The 26,679-nt window shown below is 41.2% G+C and overlaps 1 protein-coding gene and 1 pseudogene across 1 annotated transcript; one reads left to right on the top strand and one right to left on the bottom strand.

The window, feature by feature from the left end:
* Positions 1-4,705: 4,705 nt before the first annotated feature.
* Positions 4,706-8,627, bottom strand: LOC122274622. The gene is made up of 4 exons (XM_043083646.1): positions 8,163-8,627; positions 6,075-6,954; positions 5,298-5,698; positions 4,706-5,218 (listed from the first exon to the last, which is right to left on the bottom strand). The coding sequence occupies exons 1-4, from the start codon at positions 8,625-8,627 to the stop codon at positions 4,706-4,708; spliced, it is 2,259 nt and encodes a 752-aa protein (XP_042939580.1).
* Positions 8,628-24,986: 16,359 nt separating this feature from the next.
* Positions 24,987-26,147, top strand: LOC122319161 (annotated as a pseudogene).
* Positions 26,148-26,679: the final 532 nt, after the last annotated feature.

Below are 26,679 nucleotides of genomic sequence, written 5' to 3'. Positions count from 1 at the left end.
AATGGAGTCTACTATTAAGATAATAGTCTTATTCATGTATATTTCAAATTTACCTAATTTTGTTAAAATAAATGTGTGAGACTTACACATACTGTAAATATTATTTCTCATAAATATAATGCAATCATGGGGATAAACTACTATTACAATCTAATTTAAGAACAAGTTATTAAAAACTAGAGCTTGTGGTGTGCTTTGTGGTATGATTATTTTAACAATTGTTTTAAAATAATCTTTAATTTTTAAAATTATTGTGGATGATATATATGCAATAGATATTGAGGTACCATAATATGAATAATTTAATTTTAAAATATTGATTAGGGTTTGAGGAACAAATGAAGAGAATGCTACCCAGGCACTACCAATGTAAGACATATGACCTCTTATAGTAAGATATTTAATTTAATGTGACCCACATATTATAAGATGTTTATTTAATATAAAGTTGATACAAGGTTATATATAAGTGAAAGATGTATTGGCATTAAGTACCTTTGATCTTAATATAGCAGTCTCCTCTCTTCTTCAGAATGGGAGGTTGAGGTGGAGTAGTGGGATCCACTAGATTCTAACAGAATTTGGTGTTCAGTGAGAGTGAGAGTGTCAAAGAGTGAGTGGTGTAAGGTGGATTAAGGTGGAGAAATTTTCTTGGGGGTTTCTGCTGCCAGGAGAAGAAAGAAAAACAAAGAAAAGTCTAGAAAAAATAGATAGAAGGATGGAGGAAATAGAGGAGAAATGGAATCGATTGTGTTTGATGGAGGATGAAGAAGTAGCTATAGATTTTGATGAAAATGTCAGAGAGGAAATTTCTTACAAAGGAGAATGTGGTCTGGTGGGGAACATGTGCATGGAGAAGTATAAGTAAGGAGGTGATGGAGAGCATGATGAAGAAAGTATAGAAGATAAGCAAGCCTGGAAAGTTTCTAGAAGTAAATACGAATGTATTTACAATAACTTTTACTGATCCAGCAGATAAACAACGTGTTTGGAGTGGAAGACCATGGTTGTTTGATTATCATCTGTTTGTTTTGAAACCCTTTGATGAAGATACACCACCACAGAAGCTAAGGTTCATGCAGGAGCGTTTTTGGGTTCAGTTGCATAATATGCCACTATCTTGTATGAATGAGGACAAAGGGATGCAGATAGGTAATACCATTGGCATAGTGGAGGAGGTGGATGTGAAGGAGGATGGGAGTGGATGGGAAATATATTTGAAGCTTCTAATTTCTATAGACCTATCAAAACCTCTAGCCAGAGGTAGAACTATCAATGTGAAATGGGACAAGCTTTGGATTCTTATAAGGAATGAAAAGTTGCACCGATTTTGTTTTTCTTGTAGATGTTTAATACATTGTAAGGAAGGTTGTGAAAGTAAGAGTGATGGGGCTGATCAATATTAGGTATGGCTAAGAGCATATTCGAAAATAGGAGTAAAAATAAAAAAAGGTGGGGAACTAGTAAACTTAAAAAAGAGTAATGAGGGAAGGAAGGAAGGGATGGTATATACAAGGTGAGAGAGAAGATGCAAGTAATAAAAGGATGGGGAAAAAGGTGTTAAATGAAGAAACAGTTATTGAGAAGGGAAGGGGGGTTAGTGAGGCTGAGTCTGAGGAAACATTTGGAAGGGGTAAATAGAAGGAGGGGAGATTAAATGAAAAAGTGGACAATAATAAGCAAGCAGAAGGAGTGAGGGAAATAATTAATGAAGTGGAAGTAGAGAGTGAGGGGATAGGGAATGAAGAAGGAATTATCACTGAGGTGGAGTAGCAGAGGGAAGATCTATATGAAACTATTAAGAAGCGAATAATCAAGAGGGCTCCACTAAAGGGTGAATGTAAGAGAAGGGTTAGAGAAAAAGGGAAGAAAATAGTCAGCATTGGTGAATGTTATATTAAAAAAAGAAGGAATGAGAATGAGGAGGGAAGCAAAACAAAAAGGCTGAAAGGAAAAAAGACTAGTAGAACTGTTGATGAGGAGAAGAACAGATCAAAAGAAAGCATGGTGGAGGCTATTCAACAGCCCCACCATTCACAATGAAAACCCTTATTTGGAACTACCGAGGGATTGTGAACCCTCGGGCAATTCAAGACCTTTGCCTTATGGCAAATAAAAAGGACCCCGATTTGATTTTTTTTTTTTAAATATGGAAACTAAGCTGAGAAGTGAGAAGTGTGTGAGAATGAAGAAGTGGCTTAACTATGAGGGGTGTTTTGTGGAAGAGCCCATGGGAAAGAAGGGATGACTAGTTCCATGGTGGAATAGTAGAGTAAAGGTTAAGCTACTAAACTATACACAGAGGCATATTGGTGCCTGGATTTCAGAAGAGGGTGGAGATGAAAGATGGTTGATGACAGGATTTTATGGCCAGCCTGAGACTAGTATAAGAGATAAAGCGTGGAAACTATTAAATTCCTTAAAACCAAGTGCTAATCAAGGGTGGTGTGTATTAGGATATTTTAATGAGATTATCTCTAATGATGAAAAACTGGGAGGTAAGCCTAGATCAGAGAGATAGATGGAAAGTTTCAGAGCAGCATTAGAAGAGGGGAATCTGTTTGATCTCGGGTAGAGAGGGAACAAGTTTACATTGAGCAACAAGCATTAAGATAAGACCTTCACTAAAGAAAGGTTAGATAGGGCAGTGGCTAATCCAAACTAGGCACAAAAATTCAATGATTATTGGGTGGAAGTGCTAATTGGTAGAAACTCAGATCACAAACCAATCCTTTTGACAATGAAGAAGAGAGGTGAAAAGATATGGAGGAGGAGAAAAGTCTTTAGATATGAGGCAAGCTGGGCCAAATAGGAGGGTTGTGAGGATGTTATTTAAGGGGCTTGGCAAAATATGCAAAGGGAACTACATGATCAAAAGATTCATGTTAAACTGGAAAGATGCAAGGGAGCCCTTCTAAGGTGGAGTAGCTAGATCAATTCAGATAGAATTCAAGAAACAAAAGAGAAAACTAAGTTGCTAAAAAAGCTTCAAGATGAAGAGAGTAGGCATAATTCTAAAGAAATCAAAAGAATGCAAGAGGAGCTAGGGGGAATGCTTGAGAAGGAGGATCTAAAATGGAAACAAAAAGCCAAGAGAAACTGGTATGCAATGGGGACAGAAACACTAAATTCTTTCATGCTTGTGCATCTCAGACAAGAAGGAAGAATGTAGTAAAACAAGTTATGGACCAGCATAAAAAGTTGTTTAATAATCAAGAAGATATTGAGGGGGCATTCAATAACTATTTTGAAAAACGGTTTACCTCGTCAAGACAAAGTTCAGAAGATATTAAGGGTTGTGTGCAACAGGTGGAGACTTGAGTCACAAGTGAAATGAATGAAAGATTGGTTAGGCCTTTCTGCATATTGGAAATTGAGGAAGCTATCAAACAAATGGGCACTTTGAAGTCACCTGGTCCAAATGATTTTGGTGCATGCTTTTACCAAAATCATTGGGACACGATAGGTGAGGAGGTGTGCAATGCAATATTAGGCTTCCTTAATGGTAATTCTCTGATTTATGTGGTAAATTTTACTTATATAACATTAATCCCCAAAACAAAAAACCCTTTGAGTGTTACTGAGTGTAGGCCTATTAGCCTTTCTAATGTCATTTACAAAATTATTTCTAAAGTGCTTGTAAATAGGCTATAAGGAGTTCTATCAGGCATGATTTCGTCCAATTAAAGTGCCTTCATCCCTAGAAGGATCATTATTGACAATATTATGGTTGCATAAGAGGTTTTACATACAATGAAGGTGAGAAAGAAAGGCAAGAAGGGAAGCATGGCCATCAAACTTAATATGGCCTATGATAGGTTTGAGTAGGATTATTTAGAAGCTATCATGAAGAAGCTGGGTTTTTGCAATGAGTGGATAAAGTTGATTATGAAATGTGTCTCCTCTGTCACATACTCAATGTTTTTTTTATTTTTTTATTTGGAATTTAGATTCATTAAACTGACATTACAAAGCTAGGCAAGTCTGATACAACAGCTGGGAGGACCTCAGTTAGTACCTCCATCCACACACACTCGGCACTTAAGGAGAGAGCTAACTTCGCAGCTGCATGTGCTGCTCTGTTGCCATCTCTTCCCGCAAAAGTCACAGACCACCCTGGTTGGGCGTGCACCATAGCTTTGATGTCCTCTATCACCTGACCATCCCATGAGGAGTTGTATGAACTAGAGTTGATTGCTTCCACTACCACTTTTGCATCACCTTCCAACTGCACCTGTCTGAGTCCTAGTTCATTGCACAGAAGAGTTGCACGAAGCATGGCCAGTCTCTCAACTGCACTAGCACTCTTAGTTACCTGTCTGGGGGCAGCAACTACCACATGGACCTCTCCTTTGAAGTCCCTCACTACAACACCAATTCCCACCTTTCCTCTCTTGGAATCCACGGTTGCATCCACATTTACCTTCAGATAGCCAGGACTTGGGGGTTTCCACACTGTTCTTATCATCTCTGTTGGACTTGTTTGATTCTCTCTTGGCTTTTCTTGAGCCAATATGACTGCCTCTACTTCTTGCACTGCCTGCTGGATCAGAACACAAGGCCCCTTGAATTTTCCTTCAAAAACCATGTCATTTCTTCTCCTCCACAAGCTGTGCAGCACCTCAGCTACTATGTGGAGCTTTCCTTCCTCTAACTTAGATTGTAAATCTGACCACAGAGTCGTGAAATCAGCATAGTTTCTTCCCTACTTTCTGACTGGATTGCAATCCTCACCCCATACATCTACTAAAGCAGGACAATCCCAAAGCACATGTATGTCTGTTTCTTCTTCTCTATTGCACACAGGACATGTTGAATTATCAATAATCCTTCTCTTGAAAAGAATGCTCCTTGTGGGTAATATTCCATTGAGAGCTTTCCACAGAAACTGTTTTACCTTACCTGAGTTTGTTAATCTCCACACCCTCCTCCACAGCCTTTCATTTTGATCTCCACTGGATGTTTCTCCTATCTTTTGATTCTTGGTCTCCAAATATGCATAATAAGCACTCTTTATTGAAAATATCCCTTTCTCTGACAGTCCCCAAATTACTTTGTTACCCATCCCTTTTACACTAATAGGGATACTACAGATACTCTTGGCTTCCTCTTGACTGAATATTGCTTGCACCAGTTCTTGTTTCCAGGTTTTGCTTTCACCATCAATAAGCTCACTAACAATTGCATTACAGTCCAATATCTTGTTAGGTGATTGAATCTATAATGTAGAAGGTATAGGCACCCACTTGTCTTTCCACACTCTAATGCTCATTCCGTTGCCAACTCTCCACACTAACCCAGTCTTTACCAGATCCATCACTGTCATTAGGCTCCTCCAGATTTTGAGATGGACAGTAGCCAACTCGTGCCTCCATCAGGTTGCCTGACTTGAAATATTTTTCTTTGAATACTTGAGCCACCAGTGAAGTAGGTTCTTGTAAAATTCTCCACCCTTGCTTGGCTAAGAGAGCTCTATTGAAACAGTTAAGGTCTCGAAATCCTAGTCCCCCCTTACCCTTTGCTGCTCCAAGTTTGTTCCAACTTTTCCAATGAATGCCCCTGCCTTCCTTTCTGTGGTTCCACCAGAATTTGGCAATCATAGATTCAATTTCTTTGAGAAGCATACTTGGCATCTTGAATACACTCATTGTGTATGCTGGTATGGCTTGCAAGACACTTTTGATCATGACTTCCTTCCCTGCAGAAGACAGCAAGGAGTTCTTCCAGCTATTAATCATTTTCCATATCTTTTCTTTTAGGCATCTGAATGTGTTATGCTTGGATTTTCCTACCGTGGTGGGCAATCCTAGATACTTGTTGTAATTATCACACACTACACCTTCAGCATGTTGGACAATGTATTCTTTTGCCTCAATACTAGTGTTTGAGCTGAATAGAATGGAAGTTTTCTGTCTGTTCAAGGTCTGTCCAGATGCTTCCTCATAGACTTTTAGCAAGTGGACTAAGACTGTCTATTCCTCTATCTTAGACCTACAGAACATCACACAATCATCAGCAAACAAAAGGTGGTTGATTCTTTTGGCCCCTAGTGACAGCTACTCCTTTAATGAGACCTCTTGCTTCAGCTTCCTTCAAAAGGGTACTCAATCCTTCTACACATAGAAGGAAAAGGTAAGGGGAAAGAGGGTCCCCTTGCCTTAAGCCTCTTGTAGGCCAAATGATGTCTCCAGGGGTCCCATTCACTACTACTGAGTAGAAAACAGATTTTACACATGCCATAACCAGCTTCCTCCACTTGTCACTGAAACCTAACTTAGATAGCATTGTTTGCAGAAAACCCCACTCCACTCTATCATATGCCCTTGACATATCCAACTTGATAGCCATGTTGCCTTCTCTTTCTTTTTGCCTAGCTTGCATAGTATGCAAGAGCTCGTAAGCAACCATTATGTTATCAGTGATTAGTCTGCCTGATAGGAATGCACTCTGATTCCAAGATATGACATCTTGCAGCACTGGTTTCAACCTATTTGCCAAAACTTTAGAAATTAGTTTGTACCACACATTGCAGAGACTGATAGGCCTGTATTCATTTACTGATCTAGGGGCACTTGTCTTGGGAATTAGAGCTATGAGAGTATGATTCAGCCCTGTTGGCATCTCACCAGTTCTGAAGAAGTCTAGTACTGCCTGCACCACATCAGAGCCAACTATATCCCAATGATCTTGGAAAAAACCTGCACTGAACCCATCTGGCCCTGGTGATTTGAATGGAGACATTTGTTTAAAAGTAGCCACAACCTCTTCTGATGTAAATTCTCTATCCATTTGTTCCCTCTTGTACCGAGAGATCCTGTGTCTTACACCATTCAGGCACTGCTGTATGGCCCTTTCAGTTGGGTTAGCAGATTGGTACACCTGGTTGAAGTGAAGCCTGAACCCGGTTGCCACCTCCTCTTTTGAGCACAGCACTCTCCCATCTCCATCCTCGATCTGTTTTATAGAGTTCCCATCTTCTATCCCCTTGTGTTAGCCAATGGACTTTGGCTCTTTGTTTCCACCTTGCATCTTCCTGATCTAGCAAAAAGCCATCCTCGGATTGTAGTCTCTTAAGGTCATTCATATGATCCGCTCTCTCTTCCTCTTGCAACTATTTGATTTCATCTGTTTTCTATTTTATAGCTGCTAGTATGTTCTTTCTCAGGTCCCTGCTCCACTTCTGAAGCTTCCTGCTACACATCTCTAGTTTTTTTTGCAGCCTGCTGGTTTGCCTTAGTTGGTGAACTTCTCTTTGCCAAACCTCAGCTACTGTGTCTTTGCAGCCATCCTCTTTAGTCCAGTTCATCTCATATTTAAAATGGTAATGAAAATGAGTCCCCTACCCCCTTCCACTAGTACCCTCAAGTAGAATTGGTCTATGATCTGAACATAATGCCACCATTGTACTGACTCTAGCATCTGGAAAGATTTCCATCCATCTTTTGTTTGCCAAACCTCGATCTAGTCTCTCTTTAGTGAAGGTTTCACTCTCATGTCTGTTACACCATGTATACTTGGCCCCCTCCACCCTAGATCAAACAAACTACAATTCTCAACCACCTCTCTAAATAACCTCATCTGATTTTTTGCTCTAACCCTTCCTCCTACCTTTTCATCATGGGACAAAATCTCATTAAAGTCACCTATTACTCCCCACCCCATATTCCTAGGATTAAAGGACTACAACAGTTGCCATGCTTCCTTCCTTCTATTTGTTTTGGGGTGCCCATAGAAACATGTCAATAGCCAGTTTAAGTTGTCCTCTTCACTCCTCATTAACACGTTAATGTGTCTTTGAGAATAATTAACTAACTCCACCTACACTTCTTGCTTCCACATAAGCATCAACCCACTACTCCTTCCTACTGCACCTACTGCTATACAGCATTCATACCGAGCCTTCCTAGCCACCTTAGTGGCTCTAGCTTGAGACAGATTGGTTTCCATCAGGAAAACCAAATCGGGAGCTTTTTCCTTTATTTGAAAACAAAGGCTACGAACTATTCGGGGGTTCCCAAGGTCCCGACAGTTCCAGCTTAGTATTTTCATGGCATTCGATGGGGTTGGTCACCAGCCACCACCGATTTAGTAGTGATAATACCATTGCTTCTGAGACCAGGATTCTTACATCTTCTCTTTTTCAATGGTGCAGCATGGATCACCTCCTTAGTCTCTACTGGCCTCTTAATTCCCGGTCGCAAGCCTCCTTCCACTGAAGTTGACCCTTGTCCTCTTGCTTGACGTTTCCATCTACGACTCCCTTGGTTTGGACTTATAACTCCTTCTACTTGATCACTTACTATAAGCTGGCTGTTGAGACTAGTTGATTCCCGCGTAGGCCTTTCCCCTTCGCCATATATCCCTACATGTGACTGGTTAATGGGCATGTTGTTTCTGTTGGGCTTTTCTAAGGCCTCTTCTATCAAGCCTGTTACGATCAAGGCCATTGTTCTTTCAAGTGTTTCTCGCCCAACTTGTACCTCATCCTCCTGCATGCTTCCTACACTGTGTAGGTTCTCACCTACTCTTTGAGTTGCCCCATACCATGTCCCATCATCCTCGACCCCTGCAACAAGTTTGCCTCCATTTCCCACCAAATTCCTTTGTCGTGCATCCGCAGATGCCATCCATCCTCTGGGGCCATAGTTCTGACTACCATCGACTCCCTCTATGTTTTGCTTCTAGCCAAGATCCTCTGTTTGTCTCCTGCTTGCAGTACTTCCGATAGACCCCTCTGTTTCGCCACTTCCAGCTTCCTTTGTAGGATCCTGCCTTCCATCCTCCCTTCCGTTTGAGTTACCATTTGAGGGAATAAAAGCTAGCCGTCGTCTGTAACTATCCTCTGCTCGTAGCCACGAACCAAACTGGGAGATGGAATCTTGGTTGCCTCCCCCTACCTTCACGCAGCCACTTTCACTGTGTAATATCTACCCGCAACTAAGGCAAATTTTAGGAAGCTTTTCGTACTTGAAATTAAGCCACACCTTTTTTTCATTCTCCATTATAGTTTTCCCCCTGGCTATGAGTTTCTGTAGATTCATTTCAACCTTCACCCTTAGGCATTTGCCCCATCCTACTCCATCCTCATCTACATCTATATCTAATACATTCCCTAACGATTTTCCTATTCGTCTTCCCCATTCTTCCGTCATGAATCCTAATGGTAAGTTATGTATTTATAGCCAGAACGCTTCTTTATCTGCATGTATCTTCCCTGGTTGTAAGTTCCCATCGTAGGGCATAATAAAAAATAATACGTTTGCAAAGAGCCACGGTTTTCCGACCAGAATCCTCTGTCTATCAGCATGGTTGGTGAACGTAATAACAAAGACATTTTTCCCAACCTCTTGGAACACAGCACGTTTACTTATTCTCTAAATTTTCCCCATTGCACTTGCTATAACTTCCTTTCCCACCGCTCGGTCTGAGCATATCTTTCCAATAAGACTTCTCTCTCATTTGCGATGTATTTCATCTTCACATCCCTGAGGGAACTCAATAACTTCTTCTTCTTCCTCTGTAAGCCTCAGGTTACTCCACCGATCTTCTATTTCTTCCATCATGCTTTACTTTGGACTCTCCCCAACGAGGACTAGAAGTCTCCTTAGAGAGAGACTTTATGTTGGTTAATGGAGAGCCAACTGTAAAAATTTATCCATCAAGGGGATTAAGGCAAGGGGATCCACTATCCCCTTACCTTTTCATCATGTGTGTAGAAGGACTCAGTACATTACTCAATAAGTCTAATCAACAAGGGGTAACAAGAGGGGTTTCAGTTGTAAGGGGGTTTGAGAATCAATCATCTGCTATTTGGAAGTGCTAGTGTGGAGGAATGGAGAAAATTGAAAGGCATTCTCAGTAAATATGAGAGAACTTCTGGACAGTTCCTAAATAAGGAAAAGACAGCCATGTTCTTTAGTTCAAATACTGATCCAGAAAACAGAAGAAGAATTTTAATGGAAGGAGGGGATTTTACGAAAGGGAGCTATGAGAGATACTTGGGGCTTCCCACTCTGGTGGGTAGTTCTAAGTATAACACCTTTAGGTGCTTAAAAGAAAGAATTTGGCAGAAGATAAAGAATTGGAAGAATTCATTTCTCTTGAGTGCAGAAAAATAAATTTTGATAAAGGCTGTCTTGCAAGCTGTTCCATCCTACACCATGAGTGTATTTAGGCTACCAAATAAGCTTTGCAAAGAACCTAATGGAATGCTAGCTAAGTTCTAGTGGGGCAATCAACAAAGAGAAAGCTATCAAATGGAGGAGTTGGAAGAAAATTGGGCAATCAAAAGGTAAGGGAGGGTTAGGGTTCAGAAACCTAGAGAATTTCAATTCAACTTTGTTGGAAAAACAAGGCTGGAGAATTTTGTAGAATCCTTCTTCTCTAGCTTCCAAGATCTATAAGGAAAAGTACTTTAGAAATTCCTCATTGCTGGAGGCAAAACTGGGCTATACACCCTCACTGAAATGGAGAAGTGTTTGGAGTTCTTTGGGGTTGCTGAAAGAGGGATTAAGGTGGAGGGTAAGAAATGGTAACAGAATCCAGATATGGGGTCAAAGATGGTTGTCCACTCGATCTTCAGTTCGTGTGCAGTCTCAAATCGCAGTACTGAATGAGGATGCTAAGGTCAGTGAACTCATGTTTGAGAACATGAAGGAATGGAATGAGAACCTAATTAGAACTATATTTATGAAAGAAGAAGCTGATCAAATATGCTGCATTCCTTTGAGCAAAAGGGATATTGAGGATAAACTTATATGAGGTCCTTCAAATAAAGGCTTGTTTAGTGTCAAAAGTGCTTATTACTTAGAACAAGAAAGATCAAAGGTGGTACAAGGGGAATCTTCAAGAGAGGCATAACCAAATAGCAAATGGAAAAATATATGAAGTTTGCATTTACTTGAAAAGTTGAAATATTTATGTGGAAGGCAGGTAATGAGTTGCTAGCTACAAGAAGGAATTTATTTGTATGGAAAGTAATTGATGAACCAAAGTGCCCAATTTGTCTTCAAAAGGATGAATATGTAATACATGTTCTATGGCATTGTCATGCTACAAATTATGTCTGCGCTTTGCATCTAAAAATTATGCAAAAATGGAGGACAACAGAAGAAGATTTACTGGGTTTATGGGAGAAGTTGTCACATAAGCTCATTAAGACTAAGATGGAAGAGATTGTCGCTATCATAAGAAGCTTGTGGATCATAAGAAATATGTTCATTTTTTAAAAGAAATTTCTTAGTCTAAGTTGTGTCATTAGCTCAGCAAGTGAAGCTTTGAGAGAGTTTCAACTAGTTTAGTCTTTACTAGAGGGGTGATAGAGGATTAACAATCAGTAGGAGGGGACAAACAAGGCCAATTGGGATGCAGATTTGGATGTTAAAGCAAGGAAGATGGGAGCAGGAGTGATAACCAAAAATGAAAAGGGCAAGGTTGCGGCAGCTTGTTATGATCAGAGACAAAATGTTGAACAACCAGCTATAGCAGAGTGTTATGCTTTGAGAAAAGCAATGGATTTATGTAGGGATCTCAACTTTGACAAAGTAATATTTGAGGGTGATGCACAGGTCATTATCAATGTAGAAAATGATTTAGATGAAGCCTTATCTTATTTTGGTAGTATCATTGAAGAGATGAAGATGGTCTTTCAAGGTAGGAATGGATGGAAGGTTCAATATTCACATAGAAGTGCTAATGCAGTAGCCCACAATCTAGCCAAGGCTGCCTTACATTTCGTGTGGATTGAAGAGACACTAGTTTTTGTTTTAGCTAGTATATAGATAGACAGCCATTGTTTTGAACACACAGATATATGAATGAATGAGGAAAGTTTCATTTAAAAAAAAAAGTACCTTTCATCTTCTTTCATTATTTCGTATTCATATGAAATTAGTGCACTCAATAAATATATTTTCTGGCTGTTAGAATTTGTTTTGGATGACTTATTTATGTAAAATTCCAATAATTCATCTTTCTGTACTTTGTCAAGTCTCTAGCAACATATGTGATAGCTCAAAATTTGAGTACAGCTGGGAGTGGTCTTTATTACCTTTAATAAAACAATAGGAGATGATAAGATTTAGGGTGAACAGTAAATACACCTGCTCCAAGTTAATTATTATAAAGTTTATATACGAAAAATGCTATTTATCATTCTTGTTTTGGACGTGTTTTGTATGTACTGTGAGGACACCTCGGACAACTAGGGGGTGTATCACAAGACATGCACACACACAAATAAAGAAGGGAGCTCGGGGGTGGTCAGGGGACCCTCCGAAGCTCAAGTTAGTTTCCTTTCTAGGAAGTGTTTTTCTTATCTTAAGATTTTGTGAGTTTGATCATACCTCTATTAGGCTTTTATATTAGGTAGTTTGAAGTTATGTTGTCTTCATCCCAAGGAATTGTTCCATCATGCCTTGTGCTTCGTGCATGTGAACCTGCTATGGGGTATGATACCCTATGCGTAATAATTACTGTGGCACTAGGCTCTAACTCACGTCTCAGCGCCCACTTAGCCAAGTCTGACGAATCTCTCTCTCCCTTTGCAGGGAGAGCTGTGATTATTCTTTCGGCATGCTTTCCCAAGGCTACTACTTTACGACCATCATTTCGGCTACCTCTCAGCCTACTGTGATGATGCCTACCTTTGCTTCTTCTGTGTAGAATTCATGGTTACCTCTCCCGCACACTTCTAAACAGTTGTTTTCTAGGGACTTGATGAGTTGGCACCTCCTCGGCCTGTCCCAGTAGTGCCCACCTTCCTTTCCCAAGTGAATAGTAGTAACAGCTTCTCTCACATGTTTCCTGGTGGTCACGTGCTGGTAATGATTCACCGAAGCTTAAAGGTTTGCGTATATTCCACCTGGCCACCCTTATATTAATCTCATTAGTCTTGGGTTGGGCCGGACAGGCCTCTCTCTTGGTAGGCCAGCCCACCAAGGGCCACTACCTTTACTTTGCCAAACCGATGGGCCACCTTTAGACCAAGGGTTCTCGGGGCCCTTAGGCCGGGCCTTTTTCACCCTCTCCATTACCTTGCTAATTCTCATCGAACCAATTCGATGGGAATTTAATTTGTCCTCTTATTTTTTCTTCCTTTTTCATCTTTTACACTTTTTCCTTTCTTAACCTATCAGCTAGACTCCTCAGACTTGTCTTGATATGCCATTTGGTTTTCCACATCGCGTCGTATTGTGCGTTTCACAAGATTTGAACCATTATGTATCCCTCTTTTGACACATAGGAGCAGAAAGCCAATTGTCACTTCCATTCTATATAAATATGATTATGTCCTTTTTTTCTCCTTTTACCACATTCTCTTCTCTCTGTGCCCTAACCTTCTCATTCTCTTTGCTCGACTATTTTCCTTCTCCTTCACTTTTCTTAACCTTAATCTCAATGGCTTTCAAGAAGGTCATTCAACCCAAGATCCTTGGGGAGCTAGACCAGCCCGAAGTTCGCACTGTGACGCAATCATACATTAGTCATAATTGACACTCAGAAGCCACCCCCAAGTTCTTATTGTCATTGGCTTCCACCTATCATATCTCGGAGAATGTGGTTTTTTAGGCTTTTGGACCAGGTAAAGGGGCCATTGAGGACAAGGGTTATGCCTGGAAGACCGCCCTTTTCCCTAGCATGTTCTCTTGTGAGTTGATATTACCCTTCCCTCTCCAGTCCGCAACCTACTAAATCGTCTCAGACTAGTCCATTCTCAACTCCACCTAAACGCTTTGAGGATCTTGATGTGCTGTTGCGTTCTATGGAGGCATGCTTGGTTGAAATCAAACCTGGAGCATGCTAACCTCATTGGCCATGAATTTCTTCTGACTCACATCCTCATAAAATGTGAGGGGAACATTTATAGTTTTAGGGCAATGCACGCCCTCGTCTCTTTGGAACAACACTATCGATCAAAGACTGGACCACCAAAATTTTCTTTATGTCTGGTCAATGGTGGGAATTTTCTGTTAGTGAATTGTGGTGAGTTCCCCATTAAGGCCATATGGATATGGTTGTTCGACCAACGGCCTCTTCGAGGAGTTATGTCATATCGACTTTGTCAAAGAATGGGTAAAAAATCACCCTCAACAACTTCCTCTTTGAAGCTCTTCTTGGGGAGGAAAACATAAGGGCATTCTTACCTCCCCTCGGTCACACCATCTTCGATGACCGCGTCATCTCTATGTGTTCCCAAGCTACGCTGGCTCGAAAACATTCTCTGAGCCTTCCTCCTACAAGCAAGGGAAAGAAACCCCGTAAAGAGGTTGTTAGGGCCTATAGCAGCCCGATGTCCCCTCCTTGGTTTCCTTTAGGGTAGTCCTCAGCAGTGATTGAGGTACGTCAGCCAACACCAACTATGCCTACCCCACTACCAACTCCCTCTGTCCATTCCTCAAATCCACCATAGAGGCAAAAGGGTAAGAGTCCTGCCATTCTTGAAGTACCAGCTGCTCCTCCATCCATGGTTGCTTTGGATATGGAGCCTGTCACTATCATGATTCCTATAGTGCCAGCCAGTTTGATGGGCCCGCACAAGTTATCCTTGGGGGCCAATATGTTTTCCATGCATTTTTATGGGGCTGTCTTGGAATAGGCTCATCATTAGACAATATTTGTAGAGCCTCCTCTTGAGGTGGATGTGAAGATGATACCATCTTCTCCATCTATTGCACAATTCGCTTTCGGAGGCCAAGTATTCAAGGGTTTGTTGAAGACTACATAGAAGGCCATATCCCAAATACAGAAAGGGTGTCTTCTCTCGAGTGCCCCCGCGCACAACCATCGAAAGAGGGCCTTGCTTCTGCCACCACTATTGTTGAACTTACAGTGGCTCCTGCCGAGGAGCTTGTTTAGAGAGATCCTAGAGGGCAAGAAGTGGAGCCAGAGTTGGCCACTGTTCTTGACCTTGCTACTGAGAAGACGACTACTCCAATCTCTCCCTTGCTGGTAGCTAGGTTGCCAGCTACTGAGATGGAGATGGTCGTGGAGTCAAGGGACAGGGAAGAAAGTTCGCTTGCCCCCAGTGAGAGGAGGGAGCATTAAAGTCTTGAGAGGAGCCTTTTTTCTGCCACTGAAGGCCCTCCTCATTCCCAAACTACCATCGACCCTACAGACAGGGTTGCGAGCACAGTTGAAGACATAGAGGCAACTACACGACCATCTCCCAAAGAATGCGAAGTGGACACTATCCCTCTCTCCACTCGATCTGAGGCCGGTGGAGCTCGGGCAAAATCTTTGGAACGAGTGACTAAGTCCTTGATGGACTTCTTCTCTAAGGTCTCTTACACTCATTGATTCTTTTTTCCCTCTTATCTATTATCCCATTCTGACCATCTTCATGTTTGTTTTTGTTTGCGATAGGGAGTATCTTGATTGGCCTCTTGCATAGTGGATGGCCAAGGACCGGTCGAAAGGGAGAACCTGACCCTCCCTCCCTTGGCATGGCAAGCCTTGCGATGTGCTCGGAGGGAGAGGGAGGAGAAAGAGTGCCTGGAAATGGAGCTAGTGAAAGCCCAGCTTGCTCACACAAAAAGCTAGGAGTGGATCAAAACCAAGCTTGCCACAGCAAAGGAGCAGGGTGAATTGGCTCGCAATGATGTCCTAATAGCATTAGCAGGGATAAGCTTGATCGTGGAGTCAGTTGATAAACTGACTGCGAAGGTGACAACTCTTGAGGAATCTTTGAGCCAATTGAGGGGTCGTCAAGATTCTAAGGCTTAGCGGCTTGAGTTGTTGGACAAAGAATGCCAGCCCCTTTAAGAGGTTTTAAAGGGACGGGAAGATTATTTGGCCGTTGCCCAGGCCACTATCGACCCAAAAAAGAGAAGGGCTGACAAAACATCTAAGGAGTTGGAGAAAACTCATCAAAGAGTAGTTGCCCAAAATGTGGTCATTGAAGATCAGGGAGTGACTTGTCTCAAGTCAGATGTTTTTCCCCAATTCGAGAGGCAGCTGAGGTCGGCTGTATTCGTCGGTGACCAAACTTGGTTGTATGGATACATTGAAGGCCTCAAGAGGATGCGAGACCACGTTCTGGTGAATCCTTAGGTGGACTCAAGGGCCCTTAAGGCACACTTAAGAGACCTAGACATCCGCGATCACCCTTCAGACCCTAATGCACTCGAGCCGTAAGCATGGTTGCACTATGGGTAAAGACATGATTCCCGACGCCTTCCCTCTTAACTCTAATGTTCTTGATCCCGCTCCTAATACGGCAGAGCTAGACCTTAATGCTCCTGAGTCAGATCCTGACACTCCTACACCTTAGTTATTGTTTATGTTTCCTTTTTGTAATACTATTTTATTTCCTTGTAAAGACCTTTGATCAAGTAGTAATAAATTTGCAATTTTCCTTTGTGGCCTGGCATTGAATGTTAATCTCTCCCCTGGCTACATTTTTTTTTCTTTTTTTTTTCTGTTGCTTTTTCACTTGTCGACTTGATGGATCTATGCAAGGGTTAAGCAAAGTCCATGGAAATGAAACACAGAACTTGGCTCCCTAACCTTCTCATCTGCCTCATAGACTCAGGCAAGGGTTGAGGCAAGTTCGTGGAAACATAGGACTTGGCTCCCCTAACCTTCTCGTCGGCCTTGTAGACTGAGGCAAGGGTTGAGGTAAGTCTGTGGTGACATAGTACTTGACTCCCTTGATCTCGTCATCAGCCTCGTAGACTGAGGCAAGGGTTAAGGCTAGTCCATGGAGACACAGTAGTTGGCTCTCCTGATCTAGTCAGCCTCGTAGACTAAGGCAAGAGATGAGTGAGTCCATGGAGACACGGTACTTGACTCCCCTGATCTTATTGCCGGCCTTGTAGACTAAAGCGAGGGTTGAGGAACTTTCTAGAAACATGGTACTTGGCTTCCTTGGTCTTCTCATCTATCTCATAGACTGAGGTAAGGGTTGAGGCTAGTTCGTAGAGACACGGTACTTGGCTCCCCTGATCTTCTCAACCTCATAGACTGAGGCAAGAGTTATGGCAAGTTCGTGGAGACACGGTGTTTGACTCCTCTGATCTCATTGGCCTCATAGCAGAATCTTGTTCGTCACCTCGGATTGCCCGTTAGACTGTAGATGGCCTAGCGAGGAGTATCTAACCTCGATCCCCTACTCCTGGCACAAATCCCGATAGTGATCACAATTGAACTACAACTTATTATCTGATATGATCACCGAGGGAATCTCGAATCTACACACAACAGCCTTCCACACAAAGCGTGTGATGCTATTTGCCGTTATGGTCGCTAAGGGTCCAACTTCCACCCACTTCGTGAAGTAATCAAATCGATTCCCCATTGCATAAAAGGCCAGGGTGATGTGATAGACGTAAGTTCCTTAGGTAGACAATGAGGTACTGGGGCAAACTCTTGGCACTTCTAGCATTTTTCGGACAAACTCTTTTGCATCTTTGAGAGTGTGGGGCTTGTAGTACCTCGCCCTCACCACATTTGCTGCCAATGATGTTCCACTAGCATGGTTTCTATAGACCCCTTCATGCACCTCTGCTAATACATACTGCACTTCCTCCTACGACACACATCTCAAGAGGGGCCCTGAGTAACACCGCCTATAAAGCACACCATTCACCAAAGTAAATTGAGTCGCTCTGTTTCGAACCTTCCATGCTTCTCCTCGGTCTTTTGGTAACTCATCGGTTTCCAAATACCTGACTATCCCCTTGGCCCATCTAGGGACTTCAGCTTCCTCGAGTAAGGAGTACCCTACCTGTCCCAATGCCACTCTGGCCAGTTTGTCGGCCTTCTGATTTTTTGGCCTTGATACTTGCAAAGCTTGAAAGTATCTTAAGTGAGCCCGCCCACTCTCAACTTCTTTACCTCTATCTCCTCAACTCTAAGGGACATCGTGATCGTCAAGTTGGCCAGTAGTGCCTCATATTCTGCCTTGTTGTTGGTAGTTTTAAAGTCCAGCTGGACAGCTTAGTTGTATTCTCTTCCTTCATTTGACACGATATGCACCCCACTTCCCCTCTAGTCCAATATGAGAAGCCATCAACAAAGGCATGCCAAGGCTTCAAGGGTGGTTCATATTGAAGCTCTGCCAAGAACCTAGTAAATTCTGACACGAAATTGGCCAACACCTGCCCCTTCATAGTGCTTCGAGGTACATAGTCAATATCAAATTTGCTTAGCTCTACAATCCAATTAATCAATCAACCTGACACTTCTGGTTGCTTGAGTATTTTCTTCACAGGGGTCTCCATGAGAACACCGATGGGGTGAGCATGGAAGTATGGTTGTAACCGTCGAGTTGTCGTTACTAATGCAAAGACCAGTTGTTTCATGTGGGAATACCTCACCTGGACTCCTATAGGGCTTGACTTTTGTAATATACAGGTCTTTGCTAGCCTTCTTCCTTGCTAACTAGAACCGAAGACACTGCATGTGGCGACACCAACAAATATAAGCTCAAAACTTCCCCCAGTTTGGCTTGACTTAGCAAGGGCGGGTTGGCAAGGTAAGCTTTTAGGGCTTCAAATGCCTTGTTGAACTTTTCATTCCAATCCTAAGCCTTCTGTAATACTTTAAATAAGGGAAGACTTTTGCCCGTTGACCTCAACACGAATCTATTGAGCGCAGCGATTCTGCCAGCCAACTTCTGTACATCATTAATGGTTTGTGGCGGCGCCATTGCTTGTATGGCTTCTACCTTCTTGGGATTCACCTTGATTCCTCTTTTAGATACTAGGAAATCGAGGAATTTTCCCAAACTGACACCAAAGGTGCACTTATCTGGGTTGAGCTTCATCTTATACCGTCACAGCACCTTGAAGGCCTCCTGGAGGTTAGTCAGGTGCTATGCAAAGGATTTACGTTTGACATGTAAATCATCTACGTATGTCTCCATGTTCCAGCCAATTTGTTTCTTAAACATCCAGTTCACTAACCACTAATAGGTCACCCTCGATTCTTTAAGCCAAACGGCATAACCTTGTAGCAATAAAGGCCTTTGTCAGTAATAAACAATGTCTTCTCCTCGTCGCTTGGGTTCAGCTGGATCTGATTATACCCTGAATATGCATCCATGAAACTCAACATCCTGTGTTTGGCCGTGGAGTCCACAATCATATCTATATGGGGTAGGGGAAAGCTATCATTGGGAAAGGCTTTGTTCAGATTAGTGAAGTCCACACACGTTCTCCACTTCTCGCTAGTCTTTTTACTAATACTACGTTTAATAACTATTCTGGGTAATGCGCCTCTCGGATGAACCCCAGTAACCAATCCACCTCCTTGGCTATGGCAGCACATTTCTTAGTGCTAAAACTCCGACATTTCTTTTGGATAGCTCTTGCCTCAAGATTTACACATAACTTCTATTGGATGATGTCGAGGTCAATTCTAGGCATTTCCTCATGACTCCATGCAAATACATCCCTATAGTCCCTCAACAAGCTCCCCATAGCTTGTCGCATCCCGGGCTTTAGTCATCCTTCAATCTTGATTGTTGCCCCTTGTTGATTGTCAAAAAACTTATCAACTCAAGCAGCTCTCCTAGCTATGCCCATACTGAGGTTTGTTCATTCCCAACATCTCCTTCCTATTAGAGTGACTCGGGGTGATTTGGTAGGACATCTTCTCTATTAGCCATGAGTTCCACCATATGAACAACCATCTTTGTAGGCTTTAGCTCCTGTATGTAACATTCTCTAGCCAACACTTGCACTCCTTTAACCTCCCCTACTCCTGTGGCCGTCAGAAACTTCATCTTCAAACGTTAGTTGACGTCACTGCCCTTAACCTGTTCAACAAAGGGCGACCCAGGATGGCATTGTAGGCTAAAGGTGACTTGACTACCATTAAATCCACCATGATGGATGAGATATGGGATGTTCCCTTGCCAATACTGACATAGTGATGAACCCCATGGATTGAACAATGTCTCCAATAAATTCGTTCAACGACACGGGTGCAAGCCGCAAGCGAGCATCATTTATGCCCATATGGCAGAAGGCATCCCATAAGAGGATGTCTGTGGAATTGTCGTTGCCGACAAGTATCGTCTGAAGGGTGTAATTTGCGACCAACATAGTGACCAGTAGTGCATCATCATGCCAGTGGAGGATCCCACTCTCATCGGCCTCTACGAAGGTGATGACCGGGGTGTCTCTGCTTGCCCTCCTCGATCTGTGCTCCGTTACATATACTTCTTGAAGGCGTGCCTTTCTTTCATGCGCCTTTCTCATTGAAGATGTCACCCCCCCTTCTCGACGAACTCTCTTGCAATAGTTCAAACTTCTCCAAGCAGAGGACCCTAATGCAAAGGCATGTGTAACTGACCCTACTGATCCCCTAGCCTTTCCTACCTCCTAGGGTTGTCGCTTTGCCACCTCCTTTGATAATCTCAATCCCAATCGCATTCTTGCCTATCTCGAGATCTTGCCTACCAGCCCGCGGTGATTCTCCTCGCCTCCCCTACAAGGTCTTACATTTTGTCATACTATGGGTTGTGGTTCTATGAAAAAGGCAGTATCGATGTGCTCCTCCCCGCCCTCTCTCCTCTTCGGAAAGGAGGTCCTTTGCATCTTCTATTGTTAACACCGGTCAGTAGCGCTAGGGCCATTATCTTTGGTCATTAAGGGCTCGTCACAGCCATTCTCTTTTCGACTACATCCACCTTTGTCTGCCTATTTTGCCTGGGCTAGTGGCTTGGCCTTCCTATCGGCTTGCTCAATCTCTGTTCTTCTCAGGGTGAATAGGGCCTTGAAAGTGTCATTTGTGTTAATGAAACTATCCGCTCTCTACTTGCGAGATGTCCATAGTTTAATGAAGAAAACCACCAAGCCCTGGTTAAAGACCTTAGGCATACAAATCACACGTTATTGTGAGGGATCCCACATATGGCACCAACATTTTAGACATGTTTTGTACGTAGTGTGAGAACTCCTCAGACAACTAGGAGGTGTATCACAAGACCAGCACATACACAAGTAAAGAAAAGAGCTCAGAGGTGTCAAGGGACCCTCCGATGCTCAAGTCAGTTAGGAAGTGTTTTTCTTATCTTAAGACTCTGTGAGTTTGATCATACCTCGATTAGACTTTTATACTAGGTAGTTTGGAGTTCTGTTGCTTTCATCCCAAGGAACTATCCCATTGTGCCTCGTGCTTTGTGCATGTGAACCCGCTAGGGGATAAGATACCCTATGAGCAATAATTACTGCAGCAATGGGCTTTGAATCACATCTCGACTCCATCTTAGCCAAGTCCGACGAGTCTCTCTCTCCCTTCGTGGGGAGAGCTGTGGTTATTCTTTTGTCATGCTTTCCCCAGGATACTGCTTTACAACCATCATTTCATTTGCCTCTCAGCCTACTGCAACTCGACGCCTACCTTTGCTTCTTCTGTGTATAATTCATGGTTACCTCTCCGACAAACTTCTCAGCAGTTGTTTTCTAGAGACTTGAGGAGTTGGCACCTATGTTTTGAAAATAGTATCGTACCGACCTGTATTTGCCATACCAGAATAATAACAGGCATCAGAGAGGCTTGTGTTTTGTACTGGGTCAAATACCGGCCATTTCGGATGTTTCGGTCAATACCAGATAGTTTCCAGCATTTCGGTCAGTATGATGATTTCGGTTCGGTACGTTATATAAAGGGCACTGGAGTGCTAGACAATTTTGTAATTACAATGAAATTGTTTTGTAAAAATAACTTAAGGGTCTTGAATCTTTTCTTTTTCCCTTGTGATATTTCCATTTTGTGGTCGGCTTTAGATTTTAGAAAACTCGAAAATGAGAAAAGTAAAACACTAAACAGAGGAGAAAATAGAAATTGAAAATCCTTTTCCCTTGATTTTGATTTTGAATCTTTGATTTCAAAATTTTCCCTTGATTCTCCCTAGTCGACAATCACTCAGCCCAGTGATCCCACCCCACCCCACCCATTTCCCAGTTTCCCCTTTATCTCTTCCTTAGCGCCACCCAAAGTGTAGATTGAAATTGAGGAAACCTCTCCACGCCAACATCGTCGCCTCCTTAAGCTCGTGTCATTGACTCAGTGTTGCTCCTCCGTTGTAGGTAGACCATAAACGCCCAAACCCTAGACCCCACTTTCTTGGTTATCTTTGAAGCTTGATGATGATGTTTATTTTTGTTGTAAATAACCTATATTTTGATGTGTATTCTGGTCATTTAAGACTTGTATTGAGAAGTATTCTTGAGTTTATGACTTATATTGTTCTTTTGAAGTATAATTTATACATATATAATTAATTTATCTCATGTATAGACTATCCCGAAACGGTACCAGTACCAAAATATTTTGTTTCTATGCTTTGACCGAAACGCTCACCGAAACGGTATTTAAAACTTTGGTTAGCACCTTCTCAGCCTGTCCCAACGGTGCCCACCTTCCTTTTCCTAGGTGAACAATAGTAATAGCTTCTCCCACACATTTCATGACGGCCACATGCTGGTAATAATTCACGACAGCTGACATGTTTGTGTATGTCCCACTTGGCCACCCCTGTCGGCGTCCCATTAGTCTCAGGCATGGTTGGACAAGCCTCTCTCTTGGTGGGCCAAGGGCTGCTATCTTTACTTTGCCAGACTGATGGACTTCCTTTAGACCACTGGTTCTTGGGCCTTTGGGTCAAGCCTTTTTCACCCTCTAATTCTCATACCACATATCGACATGTGATTTGTTATTTTTGCCATTTTATTTAAATATACGTATTTAAATATCAATATGTGTGTGATTAAATAGAAGGATAAAAATAAAAAAATCACATTTAAGTATGTGATGTAAGGTATGATGAGTAGAATTTATATATATATATACAAGTTTTGCTACTCATCATCCCACATACCATACACCACACTTAAATTTTTTTAATTTGTTTTGTTTTATTCCTCCTAAACTAATTAAGGTCTTCTACTAATCATCCATGTTCCACACATTTGGTAAGAGAAAATGCTACTTCTCCTAACGATGGGTCTCGATATGGGTCTCGACAATTTTTTTTTTTTTTTTTTTTTGTACTTAGTGATTAAGGAAGTATTTTTTAATGATGTTGTGAATTCTTTTTTAAAATGTTGAAGATATAAAAAAAAATTATATGAAAAAAATTAAAAAGGCATTCAGCCTTCTCAAGACAATTTCTCGAGCTACACCCATGATAGGTGTAACACAACTTTATATATATATAATGCTACACAACCACCTACACCACACCAATTTTAATTCTTTTCATTCTTACTAAATTAATTGAATTCTTCTACTCGTCTTCCTTACACCACATACTTGTAAAGGAAAAAAATAAAAATATAAAAAATTAAAGTAAATGTATGGTATAAGGATAATGAGTAAATATATATATACCTTTATTCAGAATTAGACCATCCAATTCACAATATAATTGAAGAAGAGTTTTATTCATTTCCGGTTTGTGCAAGTATTTGAGAAAAAGATTTCTTGGTCGAAGATGAGGATTTTAAGTGTAAGAGACATAAACACATGAAATGAGCTATGTTGCATTTATTGTTCATCGACAGATCTCTTCATGGTAGACTCTGTCATTTGTAATCACATATGAAAATGTGTCTATTTCAAATGACTTATTTTATCAATTATTTAAATAACATCACTTGAAATCTGTCACATAATCATGTGTGATTAGAGATGACAAAAATTAAGATATTTTTCATTAATTTCTGTCTAAAATATTTATTCCTACAATAATTATTATTATAAACGCATGGTCTATCTCTCTCCCTTCAAATCCTCGAGATAGAGGAACCTCTTGAAGAAGCTTGATCCAGATTGCTGAATACAAATTTCAAATGTCTCTGGATTTAATTTGGAACAAAGAGAACACATCTCCCACTCAATTCGCCAAGTCCATGTGCCCAGCTAGAGCATTCACAGTAGCCTTTGTAAAATACAATTTTCTATAAAATATAATGAAAATTACTCAAAAGTCCTCCTTCAATAGATTTTGTATTTTATCTTTATTTTACAATTTACTACAGTAATCCTGTTAGCTGTTAGACGTAGAGAATACTGTATATAAGTGTAAAATTTTTTAATTAATTTCTCTCTCCTCTGATATGCTTTTCCCCCCTCTCTCATTTCACATGCTTTAATTTCCTGTATTTGGTGCCGAAGCAGCTCTGTATTTGGCGCCCAAGAAGCTTCTCACAAGTTTGCCTTTTCTTTTTAAAGGCATTTTAGCGTACTCACTGGATTTTGCGTGAAATAGGACATAATTATAGACATTATATATAGAGGAGATCGTGCAAATGTAAAAAGATATAGAAATATTATTACTAATTAGATAAAATATTTGAAATGAATAAAAAAATAAGAATATAGTATTTAAATGATATAAAAAAATAAATAAATAAATTTATGTATGATATATTGTAAAAGTTAATATGAAAAATAAAAAAATGAATTTAAATAATATATTTTAAAGAATAAGACAAGGATAATTATGATATATTGCCAACTAAATTGCCGTTGACCTGCAGAATTAGCAGTCCTCTGGTAAAGAAGTCCAATGGAGATTCCCAACTGGCAATGTTGAAGAAGTTTCCACGAAATTTCCCTCTACTTTCAACGAAACTAATCTCCCTCTACCTTGATGAATATGTGTTACAATGAATAAACCTCTGTATATTTCGCTCTTCTTTACAGTGGGCTTTAGCCTCTATTTATATGTACATTGTTCAGACAAAGACAAGAGAGAATACTACGGACTACGTACAATGACAGTGCAGTGTGAGTGCTATAGTGGATGGTTGGTTGCAGGCAGCTTGGTGGGTGCAAGGCCTGCATGGGGTGCATGGACTACGGACGTGCTCTGGTCTGCTGCATGTTGGTCTGCTGCATACGCACCATCGTTGGTGGTGGACGTTGTATGTACTGGGTGTGAAGATGTAGCTTTAACAATATGGCATGGGAAAGGGATTTAAGGTTAAGACCATATCTCAAACCCTGCAGAATCCACAGAGAGAGAGAGAGAGAGAGAGAGAGAGAGAGAGAGAGAGAGAGAGAGAGAGAGAGAGAGAGAGAGAGAGAGATCATTTCTTAAGAGAGAGAGCTCGGAAAAGTAGAGAGAGAGAAGCTATTTGTGGAGAATGGAAGCATATTACTGGAGAAGTTAATTGCCTCTTGTAGTAGCAGGTCTATTCCCATCCGTAGCTTCTCCATTGAAGAGCTCCTGAAGGCCACGAACAACTACGATCCTTTCCTTCGTTTTCACGAAAATGGGTCGTATCAATGGTACAAAGGGTCTCTCGAAGGCAGGCTCATTTCCGTTAAGAAGTACAGAAACATTCTATACACAGAAGAACGGGACTTTCCCTTCACTGATATGGTTATCTGTGCAAAGATGTGCGCTCACAAGAATGTTCTTAAGCTCATAGGATGCTGTCTTGAGACTCCATCTCCCGTTTTAGGCTACGAATCTGCTGAAAATGGAACCCTTTCCGATCGAATTAATGCCTCTAAGCCACAAACTCGACCTATGCCATGGAAGAGCAAGCTCAAGGTTGAAGGGAGATTGCTCATGCTATTGCATATCTCCACACAGCCTTCTCCAGACCCATTATTCATAGGGATATAAAACCAGGAAACATCTTCTTTGACCAACGTGACATTCCCAAACTATCTGATTTTTCAATGTCTATTGAAATCCCAGAGGGTGAGTTTGAGGTGAAAGATGATCATATTGTGGGGACTTATGGTTTCTTATGCCCCTTTTATGTTGCTACGGGCATTGTGACGGAAAAAAGCGATGTCCATGGCTTTGGATCTCTTCTGTTGGAGCTTGTAACAGGAAAAACTTGGAGGGATCTATACGAATATAGCGAAACAGCTTCTTTTATAAACTTCGAAGATCGCATACGAATAAACATTGTAAAGATAGTCGAATCTGCAATCCAGGCAGGGGAAGTAGAAGCTGGTCTGGAGCAGCAATTGCAAGCCTCCCTGGAGCTTGCCCAGGTATGCATAGATTGGAATCCAGAGTTTAGGCCAACCATGATTGATGTTACAAAAGAACTACGACGGATTGAGAGGTGCATTCCATAATTATTTTCTCATTTCGGTATATTCCGAATTTCTTTGGTGCCATCAAGTACTACTATAAGACAATAAGATGACACTTTATGAGTCTTTCTCCTTGGTTTGCCCAATCTATATTTTTTAAATGTTGTTATTGTCTAGAAATTGTATATCTAGTCTTTCTTTTTGGACTTGAATATCTGAAATTGGTTTGATAATGCTCTATAATTATAGGTCGTGATCATAGGGTTGGCCAAACTCCGGGCTTGGGCTAGCAATGGACTATTAGCACGGATCAATGGGGCTGGGATTGGTTTTAACTATATCTGGCCTTAGCCTGTTTTATATATTGGTACTACTTTATAGTCTAAAATCCCAAACATATTTCACTTTCAAAAGCATATTTGAACTCCAAAAACCTTCAACTCAAAGATTATTTTTATACATTTATACAATGGGACGCGGAGATTGTTGATGTATATGAGTAATGATATATGTGCAATGCAGTTATGTTTTAAAATGAGAGTACTTTTACAAAATAATCTTATTTTTATAAGTTATTTTACAAAAATACTCCTTATTTAAAACATAGTTTATGTATAAAGCATGGCAAAGAACCGATTGTCCGTCATTTTCTGAGGTTGATTTCTA

The sequence above is a fragment of the Carya illinoinensis genome, chromosome 8, assembly GCF_018687715.1.
Source record: "Carya illinoinensis cultivar Pawnee chromosome 8, C.illinoinensisPawnee_v1, whole genome shotgun sequence".
Lineage (NCBI taxonomy): Eukaryota > Viridiplantae > Streptophyta > Magnoliopsida > Fagales > Juglandaceae > Carya > Carya illinoinensis.
Note: the sequence above shows the minus strand (reverse complement) of the source record. Positions and strands in the feature narration are given on the sequence as shown.

Coding starts and splice junctions, on each gene's coding strand:
- LOC122274622 (XM_043083646.1), bottom strand. CDS start 8,627: ATGGCATCTGCGGATGCACGACAAAGGAATTTGGTGGGAAATGGAGGC. Junction 6,955..8,162: donor GGCCAGTAGAGACTAAGGAG/GTGATCCATGCT, acceptor TCTATAAAACAG/ATCGAGGATGGAGATGGGAG. Junction 5,219..5,297: donor ATGGATCTGGTAAAGACTGG/GTTAGTGTGGAG, acceptor TCTACATTATAG/ATTCAATCACCTAACAAGAT.